Source organism: Papilio machaon, chromosome 18 (genome assembly GCF_912999745.1).
Source record: "Papilio machaon chromosome 18, ilPapMach1.1, whole genome shotgun sequence".
In the NCBI taxonomy this organism is placed as follows: Eukaryota; Metazoa; Arthropoda; class Insecta; order Lepidoptera; family Papilionidae; genus Papilio; species Papilio machaon.
The window spans coordinates 7,114,015-7,131,765 of NC_060003.1; the positions used below are offsets into that span (position 1 = coordinate 7,114,015).

Genomic DNA, 17,751 nt, shown 5'->3' on the forward strand with positions numbered 1-17,751 from the left:
GTTCCAATAATTTGTATTGTTTGTTCTGAGTAAATTTAAAAACTACTAAATCAAATTAAAAACTTCTTCAGCACCAGCCCTATCAAAAAATTACAATAAGATATTTGCATATCTCTTCTACCAGAAACTATTTTATTTATAAGTAGCTACGAAACTCCGTAGCATCGTAGCACAATAGCTACGCTACACTCGTTATCGGCGCGTAGCAACAGATTGGAGCCGCCGATTCAATTACTGACAGCTCTAGAGGGTGATGCAACAACTCGGCTCTACCAATTAATGCATCCATCTCTCTACTAATTGCAAACGCCTTGCTGCAAGAAACATCACTCCTTTGTGCTTTGATATGCAACTTGCCACATTCAATGTGTTTCTAAGGCTTATCTTCACATCCAACTATGTCATGAGAATTGAATGCACAAATAAGCAATTTACTATATTGACCGCCTTCCTTCTGACCAGTTAAAGGAAAATAACGTAAGAGATAACATCTCATCACACTGTTATAGTTAACTCATATTAAATCGACGCTAAGTGGGATCATTTGACGACTTTATATGCAGTTGTTAGTACTTAAAGCTACTTCTACTATTTCAACTTATTTTGGCTTAATGTAAAGTGGTTGATATTAGTGCGGGATACTAACGCTCGGTGTCGCTGGCATCGGCAAGCGGTTCCGCGGCGAGGTACTGGCGGCCACTCAGCAGGTTGCTCTCCACCACGGGCCGCTTGTCCTCCAACTGGCGCCGGAACGCTCGGTGGTCGTCCTACACACACACAGACACAAATTAAATAAAACTTCGTTGTATAACATTACTAACGGTCACACACAAAGAGCGTTAAGAGTTACTTAGGCAATACTTTTGTTTTCAACTTGTAAATAAGCGCTAACTTAAGAATACATAAATAATAAGAAAATATAGTTAGTTTAGTTAGTTTCATAGTTTGCCAATAATAGAGATATATAGACATATTTCCATGATAAAAGAGTTCGCATATGCAAGAAAATAGGCAATAATGATGAGATATCGAAGGCCAGAACATTATCTCAGTTCTTGGCGCGTCCTACAACATAAATCGTGGAGATGGGTCGGCGGCCATGTGAGCCGGGCGCCTTCTTGAGAGCAGAGCGATTGTTCGCTTTATATCTCAATTTTAGATTTATATGTTGATAAATTAACTGCGTTATTATTTTTACTAAATCCTTACTAATATCCTTACTAATATTATAAATGCGAAAGTAACTCTGTCTGTCTGTCTGTCTGTCTGTCTGTCTGTCTCGCTTTCACGCCAAAACTACTGAACCGATTTAAATGAAATTTGGTACACAGATAGTCTAGAGCCTGAGGATGGACATAGGCTATATTTTAACGCGAAAAAGAGGTTGTAAGGGGTTGAAAGTGGGGGTGAAAGTTTGTATGGAAGTGTCGCCTACTATTGTTTACTGAACCGATTTAAATGAAATTTGGTACACAGATATTCTAGAGCCTCGGAAAGAACATAGGCTACTTTTTAACGCGAAAACAGGGTTGTAAGGGGTTGAAAGTGGGGGTGGTAATTTGTATGGAAGTATTGTCATTTTAACAGTTAGAAGCCTGCAATTTATTTCTAAGGCTGCTAATTTGATAGAAATAAATATGAAATTAAATTTTCGTAAAAATGTTCACCTCAAGGGTGCTAAATAACGATAGGGGATGAAATTTTGTTTGGCAATATATTCGGTTTTGGTGAATGTTTTGTTTAATATGCTTTGCTGTAACCCTTACCAATATTTAGTCTAGAGGCTGAGGAAAGACGTAGGCTACATTTTAACGCGAAAAAGGGGTTGTAAGGGGTTGAACGTGGGGGTGAAAGTTTGTATGGAATTATCGTCATTTTTACAGGTAGAAGGTTGAAACTTATTTTCAAGGCTAATTTGATAAAGATAAATATGAAATTAAATTTTTAGAAAAATTTTACACCCAAGGGTGCTAAATATCAATAGGGGATGAAATTTTGTTTGGCAATATATACGGTTTTGGTGAATGTTTTGTTTAATATGTTTTGCTGTTATCCTTGCTAATATTTAGTCTAGAGCCTAGGAAAGACGTAGGCTAAATTTTAACACGAAAAGGGGGTTGTAAGGGGTTGAAAGAGGGGGTGGAATATTGTATGAAAGTATCGTCATTTTTACATTTAGAAGCTTGAAACTTATTTTTGAGGTTACTTATTCTATATAAATAAATAGGAAATTAAATTTTTGTAAAAATGTTGCCCCCAAGAGTGCTAAATAACAATAGGGGATGAAATTTTGTTAGGCAATATGTAAGGTTTTGGTGAATGTTTTGTTTAATATGTTTTGATGTTAACCTTACCAATATTTAGTCTAGAGCCTGAGGAAGGACAAAGCCTACTTTTTAACGCGAAAAAAGGGTTATAAGAGGCTGAAAGTGAGGGTGGAAATTTGTATGGAAGTATCGTCATTTTTACAGTTAGAAGCTTTAAACTTATTTTTTAGGCTGCTGATTTGATATAAATAAATATGACATTTTAAATTTGTAAAACTTTTACCTTCAAGGTTGCAATGTAACAAAACGGAATAGGGGATGAATGTTTGTATGGGAAGATGTTTATGTGAATATTTTGTAAGTTTCATATTTTTTGGCATTTTTTATAAGTTTAAGTAAAAACCACAACAACAACATATTTCACGACCCGTAACCCAGAGGAGTAGGCAGAGACCCAGGACCTACATTTGGCGCGGTCCGGGCACACCTATTTCTATGTTCTTCTACATACATCAAAGCATAGCACGTTGGTTATATAAAATAATTAGCCCAAAAAAAAAGCTACCCAAAATAGTATTTCACGCGGACGAAGTCGCGGGCACAGCTAGTACCAAATAAACCTCTAAAGATAAGTCTAAAAGTATCTTCAATTTGTAGCGCAAAGACAAACGATTTAACAAATATAAAAGACTCATTATGGTTATTATCTTGGACAGGGATTTCATTAAATTACACGATAATATTTGACTGTCGAATGTGAGTGATAATTATTCTTCATTCATACATTAATCAATTCGTTCATTCATTCATTGTATATACGTTACCTGTTGTTTGAGCAGCGCGGCGAGATCACCGCGCGGGGGCGCCAGCGCTGTCAGCTCTGTCTCCTTACGGATGACCCATTCCGTCAGCTCGCGCAGAGACAGCAGTAACGCGGACCAGTGTTCCGCATTACTTTCCAGACGGTTCCTGAAGGATGACGTTATAATTTTTTATGTTTAATATGGCAGTAACAATGCCCATTTATTTAATCTTATGTAATTGCTTATAATTGAGACATGAAAATCAAATTCACTGAATATTTAGATAACAGCTAGTAGTACAATTACATGAGGCGTGTAGATAGCGGACCCGCGCCCACTAATAGCAGATTTGGGGTAAGAGTTGAAGAGTGGGGGAGATATTTCAAAAAGTTGGCGGCGGCGTAAAGCTCAAGGAATGCTTGCAATTGTTGAAATTTGGCCGCGACTCAGCTACATAATATGTTTAAACTGCTACTTTAGATAAAAATAGTGATGTGCACAACATATATCGATAAAGTCGAAAAAAATACTTTTACCCGTAATAACTTTCGATCAAGTCGAGATGAAGTATTTGTAACTTAAGGTAAGAACTTTAAAACAAGAAATATTTTGAAAAGTGGCAAAAAGTAAACTCTTTTCTCTAAACCTGACATATCGTGAAATATTTTACAAGGTTAACACAATGCCTATGCAACATTAAAATAATTTGTAAGTATCGATATAAAAACATCGACAAGCCACATCACTATACAAAATCTATAAATCGTGCTCTTTGCTCAGAATTTGGCGCGGGCTCATTCCGCCTTACACTACTCGTAAAAGCACAAAGTTAAATATGCAATCCTTAAACTTGAAACGTAATTGAATAAAGACGGAATAGCACCAACTTTATACACTAACTTAATCCTGATTAACTTAATTTCATTAAACTTTGTAATTTAATAACTTTGCTTTGTTAAACAGTTGTAACGCCAAGATTAGAGGTTTTAAAACTCTAAAGTTGGACTCTAACTTTGAAAATTATAGACCCAGCGACTACGACTAAACTTTTATGTCTGACGACTAAGATATTAACTTCTATAAGATTTCATTGAAACATTTATGTTTACATATCAAAATACAAAATCTTAATTAATCTTAATTTAACCCTAATTTAAATTATCTGAGATGTAATTGAAATTAAAAAAGTAAACAAAAGTTGGTTTTGTTGAACTTTTCAATAAATCTATTTAAAAGTAGTAAAAAGTTATTTAAATAGTGAAAGTCAATTTTCAAAGTGATGCCGTTTTTTTCTAAATTTTCATCGTATTTGTTGATATGATTTTTTTTTCATAATTACTGACCCTAGAGGGATAACTTTGACCATATAAATAAGTGCTATTTCCAGTGCGGTGTGCTGGATAAATACGAGTAATCACTGTATTACATATGGTTTCTGTACCGTAACAAAGGTTTCACCTGCCCTTCGTAAGTTAAACACAGTAGCGAACAAACATGTCGGAACATACTAAGTATTTGTTCGACCCCTAGGGTTTCTACACGTGTACGAAAGACATGTTGAAAAAAACACATACCGAAGAATATAGAACCACGTCCTTTATGAAGTCAGTTAAAAAAGATATGTAATTATTGTCTCATAGAATACGGTTCACATTTATCGTTTAGTCTAATTTACTTTAAAGTTCAAAAGTGTCAATATTATCCAGTACTTAAGTACAATGGAAAAGATTCAGCATCATTTAAATATATGAACCGTAAGTGTACATAAAATACTTTAAATATATTACGCACATAAAATGATTTTATATGTGGGGCCATAAAACGAACGATAAAGATGTTTCGCAGCAAAATCGACATTTTATTTCACTATGAAATTACTAAACGCGCGTTTACTGAGCGTTTACGGCACGGCATATGCAGAGCACGGTTTGGGTTCGGGTCATAAATATAGCGGAAAAGAACTAAGTATTTTACGATGATCATAAGAGTCTTTTTTACAAAATATAGTTAAGCATTTAAGATACGATTTTAAAGGTTACAATAACAGTAAATGTGGAGAACATTTCGGAACTAAAGTTATTTAAAACTAAATGCGAATAACATAACGAAATTAGCAATTTCCCAAGATTAGGTACTTTTAGGTCAATAATTGGGAAAAAACAGTAAAATAAAAGATATGTTTATGTTTACAATAGTATATATACTCATGACACCCCCAGGGTGTTATGCGGGGGTTGCATCGGCTGCAAGGGGCCACTTTTATCCGTGCCTCGTCTTGTGTCAACTGGCCTATAAAATCAGTTTTATGTTGCGGAGCGTCTTTGTTAGTGTTTGAAATCGAATGTTAAGCTTCACCATGTTATAGAAGGTTGTTTTGTTGTTTTTGCCATCATTATTTAATTATTGTTGGATTCTTATTTATCTATTGCCAATTTGTACTCTATACATCTTTATATATTATCTTAAACCTTTAACAAGTATAATAGTTTATACGAGTCTTTATTAATTCATTCTAAATATTAGAATATACTCATAGTACTAAATGTATGTTTCTACACATAATATTGCAGTTTGTGTAGTACTTATGTGTAATCTTATCTCAAACATTTCAGCAAATACAAACAAAACTTGTACAACAACGACAAAGTACTGGAATTCATCTCGACTACAATCCGAAGAAGGCAAAACTTCCCCGCATACTTTACCCCACGGAGCGCTCTCAAACACAGCAAATATTTTCCGAATAAACTCACATGAAATTTCATAGAAAATTTCACAAGTATGTTACGTACATTGGGATACTTAAGTCGGGTCTTTGGAGTATTCTGTATAGACATGAGGTTCGGCATTTCGACCGCACCTCAGCTTTCAAAGGCTTTCGGATCGAGTGCAACTTTTGTCAGATTCCACAAGAGTTGCCACACAAGTTGGTTGATGTTCTCTACCTCAGGGATATCTTATCTTCAATATTTGCATAGTCGGATTTTATTTGAAAATAGTTTTAGTATTTCATGTTTTTTACTTTCACTTTAATTTTTAAGAAAGTCAGATCGTAATATTATCTCGTACGGAACACGTATTTTCATAAGATTTTCAATTTTTATCTTCCATTGAAGTTTATTAAAGTGTTACATTTATATTTCTTATAATTAATAAAGGAAAATAAATTGTTCCGTTCGTTTTAATAATAAACGGAGACTTGGGTAACGGCGTTATTAAGAAAGTGGAGCTTGAAACGTCTCTGAAGGATTTAAGAGCTTATAAGACGATAAAATACAATAAGCAATTTACTGTAGCGGACTTTGAGAGCCGCACACGCCCGCTAAGGGATAATTAATCATAGAATAAAAACATCGATGAATTAATTAAATGGGTGAAACATTAGATTGGGCGCAGCGGGGCGTCACAAACTGAGCTCTATCACAGTGAGTTACGACTGCTTTCCGAACGATTTAACGCAAAAAGATTTATGACATGTCGTTACTGAAATGATTAATTTAGTTCGTACGCCGTCCACGCGGACAGAGAACTAAGCGCTGCTGTTTAAGCGACATAAATGCTGTAAGCTTTAAGCTAAGTCACGTACATGTTGGTATGTAACATGTAGTGAGTGAAATAAATTAATTAATTCTGATTAATTTATAAGGACTATAAAAAATGGTTCTCTCTGAAGCTATATATGTATCTACAATATTTATTAATAATTGACTTAGGCAATATGATTCAATTGGTAGTCTTAAGGTCTAACAATTTGTTTTTTACAAGTATTTCGTAGAAAACAATCCACTTTTTGTGAGACAGACAAACTCGCTTATTTTGTGGCCCCACTACTAAATGAAAACCCGACGTTAAGAATGACCGTTACGAATAGGAAATGAAATTTCTGACAGCTATTTATCGAACTGTCATTTGAGTCTGACGTTCATTAATTGACTAATTTCGTGGTGTTAATTAAAATGTTAGGGGGTGCAATATACATCATGGAGGGTGGAGATGGCACAATGTACTCTCTCTTTAAATTCTTATTAAATAAATTCTTCATTCTATTATAATTCTAATATATAGCTATAGTTCCTTGTCGGCCATCAATTAGCCGCAACAAAGCCAACAGTGGCGCGCGTCTAATTGTCAATGTATATGATAATGCGACTAAATTGGGACGTGCTGTCTGTTGTATTGATCGCTCACCTCGCACGTTAGCCCGACTGATTTCAGTTATTCGATAATGATCTGGTGAATTAAGAAATTACCTTTTAGTATATACGAGTAAATAAATCTGATTAACTATTGTACACAGAATTGTCTTATGGTCACTAAGGTTCTCTTAACATTTAATTTACGTTGTATATTAGGTGTACGATTTAGGTGCTTTTGCCGTACACTTTACGTAGCCAGTGTTAAGGCACCTATGAGTTATTTTTTATCACTAGCTTTTGCCCGCTAATTCAGCCGCGCGCAAATAACAAAAAATAACAGCCAATGTTACTTATTGACAAAGTAGCTTTCTATTGGCAGAAGTATTTTTATAATCGGTCCCGTAATATTTGACTTTATTATTTACTTAGAAAAATACAAATCTTTCCTCTTTATAATATTTATATACATAAAATATTCCTCACATTAATTGCGTAAGCTTGATTTTGTTATAGTTGTTAAAAAACCACCAACAAGTTCGTTAAATGAAAAACAAAATTCTACAAACAACATACGTGAAGTGGAACAAATAAAATAAAAACTTTACAATTTTTCAATAAATAAATAATGCGCTTCAATAAAACACGACAACAAATTAAAAATAAAAAACAATATACGTGAAAAACTATGAATCCTTTTACGTTGTAGTAAAGTCGAACATGCGGTGTGTTTCAAGCGACTGTGCGTCAAAATGATACGCAAATACAATAGTCCCTCGTTAATATTCATACGCCAAAAAAATGTGTGACGAGCGGTGATTTAAGCGAAACATTTTTAACACGGCTGCGACATGAATAGCAAACCTCACTCGCTACGCATGTAAGGGGTTTGACACACTGCTGAGAAATAAACAGCCACAAAAATGACAAAGGATAATTTTAAATGTATTAGACAGAGTAGTGTAAGAAGACATTTGCTGTAGTTTGGAAAGTTACCCATATTGAAAAAAAGAATAACTGCGAAGACCGAAATAAAAAGAAACTAAATGAAAAATAATATTTAAAGGACTAATAAAAAAATACTGAATCATTTAAAAATGGAAAAATAAATATTTGCATGAAGTAACCAGCTTTATTTTTGCTAACCTAAAACCTTAAATTGACATTGCTGCAAAATTTTATACAAGTCTCGTGTAAAATAAACTTTATAACTGAATTTGATGTTCAATGGCGTATTCCCGAGCAAAATACCGATCTGTCATTTTGAGTGTGACGTTTGTAAATGCGTTCGGAAACGCGTTGCTCCGTTACACATATTACGGCCAAAATCATTTTTGTTTTTTCAAAAAGTCGCGCCTATGACGCTAGTAATAAATTTTGCATGTTAACAATTTAAAACCACGGTCAAAATAAATCTGCATCACAATTATTTGAACGGTTAAACAGGACTTATTGTCGAATTGTCGAATATTTGTCGAGTCGACGAAATAAAAGAGTTATACATAAGTGATCGAATTTTCTCTTACCTTTCTTGCCTGCGTCGAAACAATCTAGGAATCATCAACCAATCTTAAACAGTTTTTTTTTTCATTTAATCATAAGGTAGCAAACGAGCTAGAAGCCACCTAAATACGCCTAAATCCCGAAGCAACCGCTTCCATTAGATATCCTCAATTGCAGATGCGTTGCCTGCCTTTAATCGACAAAGGAGAGGACACAGAAAAAGGATATATCCCCTTTCTGTGCACCCTCTTCCGTCAAATCCACTTCCACTTCTCATCTTTTCCTTTTAAGAAATGGGGTGGGAAGGGAGAGGGGACTAAAATTAGGCCTCCGGCACGCACACTTATCAGACGAAACGCGGAATTACATTCTTCTCTACATTAAATCATATAGATACAAATCGATAAACATTGATAAAATAACAGTGTTTACCTGATGGCCATGCTTTTGGCCTTGAGATGGTGCCAGCGTTGGTTCATCTCGTCCAGCCGGCGCTGCAGCATGACGGCGTCCTCCTGCGAGGACAACGAGCCCAGTAGCCGCCGGCCTGTTCCCGTGAGCGACGCGTATACATCGCGGTGAGTCTCGATCTCTGACTGCAAGTCCTGGAACAAAAGTAACACTATTAATGTCACTGACAAATAAACCAAGAGCTGGGGAAGGGAAGGAACCAAGATTAGACCGTGTGTCTTAGACTCATAAAGGTCTATTCAAATAAATCTTCCAGTGATTTCCTGGTGTAAGATTAGATAAATTCACACTACTTTTACCTTAACCTTCCCTAAGTACGTATCTCTACACATCTCAACGTATTTCTACACATCTTTCCTACTATTACTAAACGACAAGTATCTGTCACATAACTTCGCGACATTCAAAGAACCCCCAATAGCGCCGACGAAACGTCAGCGGTGAGCCGTGTTTTATTTGAGGGAGACCGACTATTACCCGTGTTATATAATAGAAGACGTATGTTTATTACACTATAGGACGCAAAAAATATGTCAGCGCCTGACGCAAACCTGATAGGCTGACAAGGTGACAGGCGATGAAACGCACAAAGTATTCAGCTGGAGGGTTTACTTACTTCAAATGAAATTCGGACGGAACAAAAACAATCTCAATTACAAGAAAATGTCTAAAACTGAGCAATGTCCTTAGCCTAGACAAACATTATGGTGTTCTAAATGAATGCATGAATTTTTAGATTTACATATTATCATAGTACGTTTATTTAGGCTCTGCGATATTTTACAGAATTAACCTAGGCTATTAAACTTATTTATGTATTTTAACTTTTAAACTATATGCAAATGTAAAATCTTAATAAAAACATTAGGAAATACAAAAACTGCAATTTAAAAAGACCAGAACAAAATAATAAAATGCTATTGATAGAAATCGCTTGTGACTGTCGTTTGAAATATTAAAGCCCCTTCACACTGGCCCGGCGGCGCGGCGGCGGCGGCGGCGGCGCAGTAACGCGCGTCCATATTCCGATTTATATTTATCCATTTAAACCATGTTTTTTCAAAACTTGACTATTACATGGTTTCGATGTTATTTCTCATTTGAACCTTGTTTGTACTTTGGTATTTTCAACCACAAAAGACGCACTTAGATTATGGCACGGTTATTTGAAAATTTCGCGCTACATTTATGAATGAGAGATAAATTGAATGATAAACTAAACAATAGAAAGCTTAATATTAATATTATAAATTAGAACATAGCATGAATTAGTAATCGTCCATTGTAATCATTCACAACCCGGCCCCGGCGCGACGTTGTGATTTCAGCGCAATTCATTATTATTGGGCAGACGTTGATTCATCCCGCGGCTTCGAAGTACAGAGATTTATTGTTAGCAGCATCCTTATAAGATATCCTTTATATACTGTGAAGTATCAATTATATAAAACTTAGCATTATCTGTAGAGATATGTTTTGTACTTCTGTTCTATAATTTTAGATTACATTGACTGAACAAGTATTTGATACATTCTGCTGGGCGATTCTCAATAATCACTGTTTGACTTTGCAGAGAAGAGATCTGTTAAGTTTTTGATGAGTTCTATTGAACCTTCACTCGACGATATCTATTGACTTTGAAAGGATCCGGAGAGTAAATAAAAAGCCTAATTTAACGTTGATTTCTTCATCTTAATTTTGTATTAATCTTTCTGCTGATTTTATCAAATTTAAAAAGCGATCAAACAATTTAAATTTTTATAACTTTTTGATGGAATAAAAAGTTATTATTCCAAATAAGCTCGTAGCTTAAAGACAATAAATCAGTGCGATCGTAATGGTAGGAATCCAATCCACCATTCGGCTATTGGCGCTTCAAAGTGCTGTATACAAGCATAGTATGAACTTTCTCCCCACTCCCACACTACTAAAAATCAAGCAATAGTCAGAGGTTCGCATTATTTTCGCGAGCAACCTAGTTGTTTACAACTTTTTTAATATAAAGCCTCTTTTTCGCTAATCATCTTTTCTTCCTCGTAAACTTTACTCGGGCAAAGTTTGGAGTAATATTTTAGAGCTTGTGCTAAGCCCGCGGCCGCAACAAAGCGCCCCCACTTGTCTCTGCAGAGTTAAAACTGAAATGTTTTAGGATTAAAGTTTTTATTTGCGTTGATATCTAGTGTTCTCTAGGATTGAAGTTTAAAGAGGATTTTATATATATTTTATTCAGAGTAGCGCTGCACTGCTTACCTACTTATTGTAAGTGTTTTAAAGTTATTATGAAAAAGCCTGCAACTGTAAAATGAGAAGTGATTATAACTTGGTAAACAGACGGTCGGTATTTATACAGTAACTAGTTATCGACCGTGGCTCCGTCCGCGCAGAATGAAAAAAAAAAAATTAGTAGCTTATGTGTCCTTTCAGACTATGATCTATATCTGTGCCGAATTTCATCAAGATTCCGTTCCGGAGATACCTTCTAACAAACATCCATCCATCTACACTTATCAGGTATAAATGATGTTTGGTGCGAATTTAACCGAGTTTAGATAAAATCCGCAAAGAAAATAATTTAATATAGAAAATGACAATTATTTTGAGTATGTCTTATCTCATATGGGAGATAAATCTTAATAGAATTAGTGGCGTCGCGACGGTTGTTCCCGGTCAAAGACAGACGTTTGCTTTAGAGACGGCTGAAATTAACCGACGGAATTTGTCAACCGAGTGAAGAGGATTGTGGCGCGCACTGAATCACTAATGACGCGGTTCCTGCCGGATTGCACCGGTTTCAACCGGACCGGGACAGAATCGGTATTTCGGCGTGAAAAGTGACTTAATTTTATCATTCCCATGTCAACGTAGAAGTGGGTACGATACGTACGTGTTTGAGATAGAGGCTTCGTTTGAATTCTGAATATGTTTAGAAAGCCTTATAATGTGAATTATGGTACGATTTATCGAACCAAACACTGCTATGTATAGGCTTTTAGAACATAGAAATACATCTGATAACGAAGTACTATGTTCAAAACCGCGCGGTGCAACAAAACAGCAAAGCATATTGAAATCCTTTAGTAATGAGTTCGATACAATATCGCTGTCAAGTTGATTGAGATAGTGGGGGCCCGCGACCCTCCCTCCATGCCGCGCCGCTTACCGAAGCTTTCGCTTAATCATCTTTCATTATTTCCGCACAAAGCGAAAGGCTTCAACACGACGTCACAAAGGGAAGCTCTAGACACCTCCTCATCCTGCACTTTGATTCAGTTTTTATACAATTCCTTTTTATGGGACTTCGATTGATGTGCCAAAATGTGACATTATCAATCTATCTATTATACATTTGTCAAATCTCTATGAAGACTAATGATAAATTCATGTTTTTGTAAAAGTTTAACAACTTCTAAATTTACAAACGTTCAGTAAAATATATAACCGCGATTGACTACGGTTTATGGTTATTGGTTACACACCTTATTTCTATCTTAATACTCGTATGTAGAGCGCTTGTTGTCTAGGGATATACAAGTAATGATGTCGCGGTTCTCGAATGTTCCTATTTGAATAATTATGTTTGGTTACAGAAATAGCTGTATTATTATTTCCCCCTTGTGTATCTAATAGCAAGGATGATAATTAATTGTCCTACTGTGTATTGCAAGTAAAACCTGGGCATACATTTTTTCTCATTAAATTAATGCTATTAAACACCTTCTTCAAATAGAGTCACCATATTTTCATTAATATAAAGATAAATTATTAATTATAATACTAATATTATAAATGCGAATCTTAAAAGGGAAGGATGGATGGATGTTTGTGAGAAGGTATCTATAGAACGGTTCAACGGATCTAGATGAAATTTGGCAGAGATATAGAACATAGTTTGGAAGAACGCATAGGCTACTTTACAAGTTTCTTTTAATTCCGCGCAGACGGAGTCACGGGCGACAGCTAGTATATCAGCAATATTAACAAATGCTGTAATACGGTTCAAAAATCTTAAGACATCAAATATACGAATGCTAACTTTCTGTCTACACCATGAATAAGGAATAATCGCAGGCTGTCATAATATTGAACGTGTTTGTGCAGTAGTACGAGCAATAGATGCCGCTTAGCCGTTATGCAGAACAAATCCCTTTTGAATTATGGCGGATGTGCAACGCCCGCACCGCTACGACATATTGACGTGTTTGATTCAAATACAAAGCTGGTCGACATCATTGTACACAGAATATGGAAAATATAACACAGCTAAAAAAAACTGTACGTGTGTAAGTCTACTTCATAATAATATCTAAATCAGAATAACATAAGTAAAACCTCGACATAAGCCGCAGTGAATAAATCAACTTGCAAACGACTGCAGAACCGTATCAGACGGGTAATCCCCCGCCTGGTAACCGGGTTGTAACGGGATTTAACCGGATATACCCCGGCCGGGCACCTGCGATAACGACCGGTGTCGCGGTCGCCGCTCGCATCGCCACCGACTTGTACTTTGCTCAATCCTGTTTTTGCGGCTTTGTCTTACATCCATGTGTTACCATTTGTAAAATAAATTTACTGCTCACAATAATTTAATAACATAACGCTTTCATATATGTATGTCACTTAAATTGTTCTATGAAAAATACCCTGCAAAATAAAATTAAAGCGAACAGTTGGTATGAAATGGATTAATAAAGCACAGTATGAAATATTTAATGGTATATCATTCAGCCTTTCAGAAACCAATTTTAATAATCAATAGAGCTATACTTCCCGTGCCTGCAGAACTAATTAAACCGAGTCGCATCTGCCAGACAGACTTAACACAAAAAAAAATCGTCTCCGAAGTAAATCGACTGATTGAATTTTAAAAGTCAAAACAATATGGCATAATTTTCCCCTTTTGAATAGCCTGTTCAGTATTCAAGAGAAGCGTTCGCAAGAAGCGCTATATCGAGAGGCACGTTTACCCGGGTCCCGACGTGACGCCGCGCCGCGCCGCCGTGAACCGGGCGAGCCGGTCGAAACCGGTTCATAATAGAGCCGGGCGAAAAGCTGTTGTATCGCTCCCGCTGTACATCCGGCTCGCTTTGAAATCTATTTTTCAGCTTTCATATTTTCAATTTCAAAATATTTATTCTGTATTGAATGTCTTTTACGGTACGTATTTCTGAGATCAATTGATATAGACATTTATAAATAAACAAAATCAAATATTATATTTCAATATTTTTATACTGGTCTTCAAAGTTGCTATCAGGAAATGAACAATATTAAAAAATTAGCTATAGGTTGTTCTACTATTAGAAATCATGAACCAGGTCGGTAGACGCATTCATCTTGCAGTGTCCGGCGCCCGGCCTGGGGGGAGGGGGATGAGTCCGTAACTAATCGATTTTCAAATCATGATTGAGTTCCAAGTCTTATAGCCAAGGAAATTTCACAACTGCAATGCATTTATTAGCGAAACTAACAATTATTATACGCAATGTTATGGCAGATGTTAGTTATTCTCAGAAGACATCAAACGCTGAATTTCACATTTATATGAACTTATATTATATCTATTGGGTTGTACTTGTTCAGCCACAAAATGCGACTAATTGCTATCCGTGCGCGTCAGGCGTTGGCACTAACTCGCTTACCGCAATCCAATTGCGAGCGAACCCTCATATAGCCAGCCCTGGTAGATATCGACACCAATTGTAACGACCATTGTATGCTGGTCTATACGTTCTAATACTGATGGTCACAGCTGGGGTCTACGTTAATATTGCTTAGTATCGTCTATAATTTTGTCAACATACATAGGTGTTTATTGCCAAGTGCTAGAGGTAATTACAAACGAAATTTTAAATGTAATTCAAATGTAACAGATCAATTTGATGATAGGTGTTACGAAATAAGCTGTAGAATTAGAGTAGAGGCTTACTTATTATTATTTTTCATAAGTCATTATATTCATGTCTTTTTACTAAGTTTCGTTTAGTAAATACAAGAGTAGTTTATCTAATGTGTTTCTGCAACTTATTCGCTCTACTACGTTAACACATCGTATTTACTCTGCGAAACAAATTAGAGAGTTTCCCTCTATTTTTCCTTTAGCCAGAGAAACAATTAATCTGCCTTTTTATATGAAAGAAAATAACTTTACGAATCGCACAACAGTTGTTAATGACATCTATTGAATGTTGCTCTCACTAACATTAGACTAGTAATAAATGAATTTGAAAAGTAACTCGTTGAACAAAATATCGTTCGTCTTTTTTAGATTTAGGAGTAATTTCATTACGTGGAAGTAATTAATGACTGTATTATTAGTGCAGCGTGCGAGCAGACAGGGCGGACATGCCGCGCGCGATGCACACAAAGCGTTAGTTACATTTGATTACATAAATGTAGTGGTTACTGCACATTTAAGTAGATGATTGGTAGATAACTTAGACATAAAAATAATGATCACTCGATATGAGACAGAGAAGACTTGATGTGAGAGACATTTAAAAACAATGGTGTATTTAAAAAAAATTACAAAGGCTACTATCACTCAGAGCCATTTAAGGGATTGTTTAGTATGAAAAATCTGCACTACAGGTTTTCTTTAGTTTATTATAAATGTTTTGTATGAACTGTAGTAATTGTCTAACAAATAGTAAACTTGAATACAACAAATCTAGCACTATTTAGTTAATGACAATGTCACAATATTAACTCTGAGTACAAGGGAATTACATTCAAGTGTGCTTTGAGTGAAGCTATACAGTGCTCAGAGTTTGGTGAGAGCATCAATTAGCAATAGTGGATATAATTAGTTGGCACCTGGCAGCAGTGGGGGTTGCCGACTGCGAACTATATGAGCTGTCAGTCAGTTCAATCCCAATTAAAGACATTCATGAGAAATATATATATATATGTATGTAGTTGGAATTGTATCGTATAAAATATGTACGTGTGGATAAGATTATTTGGTGGAATTAAACGACGATACGAAACGTAAGCTACTTCTTATTTCCTATTGATACTTTTAGAAACAAGTAAATTACATTTTTCATTCAGAAAGTACTACTTATAAGTAGGTACTTACCTTTTCGAAGTGCATGAGTTCAGCGAGTAGTATAAAGTTGAGGTGAATGAACCTCGCATCCTCGCAGGATCTCGCCTTGACCCTGTATCCGGGTCTGTTGTAGAAATACTTGTAACCCGTGTATTCCGAACTATTAATGTCCACTTTAAGACCACCTTTGAACTGCCAGTCACCTCCGCAGCCGTAGCAGACGCCTTTGGGCACAAATTTCTCCCACCCGCGGCCGGGCCAGGGCACGCCGTGTCTGAAGCACGTGTCCTGGTAAGGGTCCCCGAGGCTCTTCCCCGTGGGGCCGTCTCGGAGGCCCGCCCCCGCAGTTCCGGTGCGGGGGCGAGGCCATGTTCCCGCGCTGTCTCTCGGCCCTAGGCCCGGTGGGGCTCTTTGCAGTTTCCACGCTTCGGGACTCCTAGTATCAGCTGCCGGGCGCCATCTCCATTTTGAGATCACTTATTCTCTATTGAGACTTCACTTAGTCCAGTGGCACATCTATTACATACAAACTTCTTGTCTCAGTGTCGCAGTTGTATTTTAAAACGTGCATTTATCACTTATAGTTTCTATATTTTATAGAAGCGTCATTGATAGTCTAAGTGAATGTATTCGAAAGAATTCAACATTTGCATATTTTTGTCGCTTGGACCATAGAAAAATTAGTTACATCAAAGGAAAAAAAATGCGCTAAGTAAGTAATCGTTGCGGCAGTCGATGGTAAATTGTGGGAGCTGTTTTTTATAGTATCTGACAAGGACAAATGTTTGTCGGCAAAATTCTAAACTACTTTGTAATTCGGAAAGAGAAATTCTAGAGTAAGCCGAGCTTTCACGAAACCACTAAATCATTGTGCAGTGGATCAGCGGTGGTCGAGGGGGGGAAGGGAGGGAAGGGGGATGGCATCGGATGTCTATTAATCAAATAAGTCTCGCGTGATTAATTAGAAAATCAGCAATTATGGTGGAAAGCGCTAATATTAGCAATGCCGTTTACATTGACGGAAACGAGTAATGGAGAGGAATAATTGAACGAGCTTACAGCGTTAATTATAAATATTTTCTTAATTTATCGCTTAGTAAATTAACTGTCTTATTTCAAGCAATATGAATAATGAATAAGTTAAAAATAAGTTGAATTCCACCAATTTGTATCATCATCAACCTGCCCTTATCTCTATGGAGGGTCGGCACAGTATGTACTACTCCTGCATACATCTCTATCTGAATTTACTCCCATCTTACGCAAATCCTCTTTCACTCAATCCATCCATACTTTCTTTGTTCTTCCTCTACCTTTATAGCCATTGTAACCAATTTTTATGTAAAAATAAAGTTACAAATAATACCAATAAATACACTATGAAGTGCGCATAGTGATGAGATTCCTATATTTGTAGCCCTGACCATTGGTTGCTTGTGTTATGGGATTCCGCAGCCGGTGGTACTACTTTTTTAAAAAATTTTATAAAATGTTTAATAAGTAAAAAAATGAATACATATGTA

The 17,751-nt window shown here is 36.1% G+C and overlaps 1 protein-coding gene across 1 annotated transcript in view; it reads right to left on the bottom strand.

Annotated features, from left to right (window-relative positions):
- LOC106711688 (dystrophin) overlaps window positions 1–16,799 on the bottom strand; it is a 59,070-nt gene extending 42,271 nt beyond the window's left edge. Inside the window, exons 1-5 of the mRNA XM_045682059.1 lie at window positions 16,760–16,799; window positions 16,259–16,674; window positions 9,139–9,311; window positions 3,092–3,236; window positions 647–767 (exon numbers count right to left, since the gene is read on the bottom strand). Coding sequence (XP_045538015.1) covers window positions 647–767; window positions 3,092–3,236; window positions 9,139–9,311; window positions 16,259–16,674; window positions 16,760–16,799 — 895 coding nt within the window. The remainder of the gene's footprint in view (window positions 1–646; window positions 768–3,091; window positions 3,237–9,138; window positions 9,312–16,258; window positions 16,675–16,759) is intronic.
- Window positions 16,800–17,751: the final 952 nt, after the last annotated feature.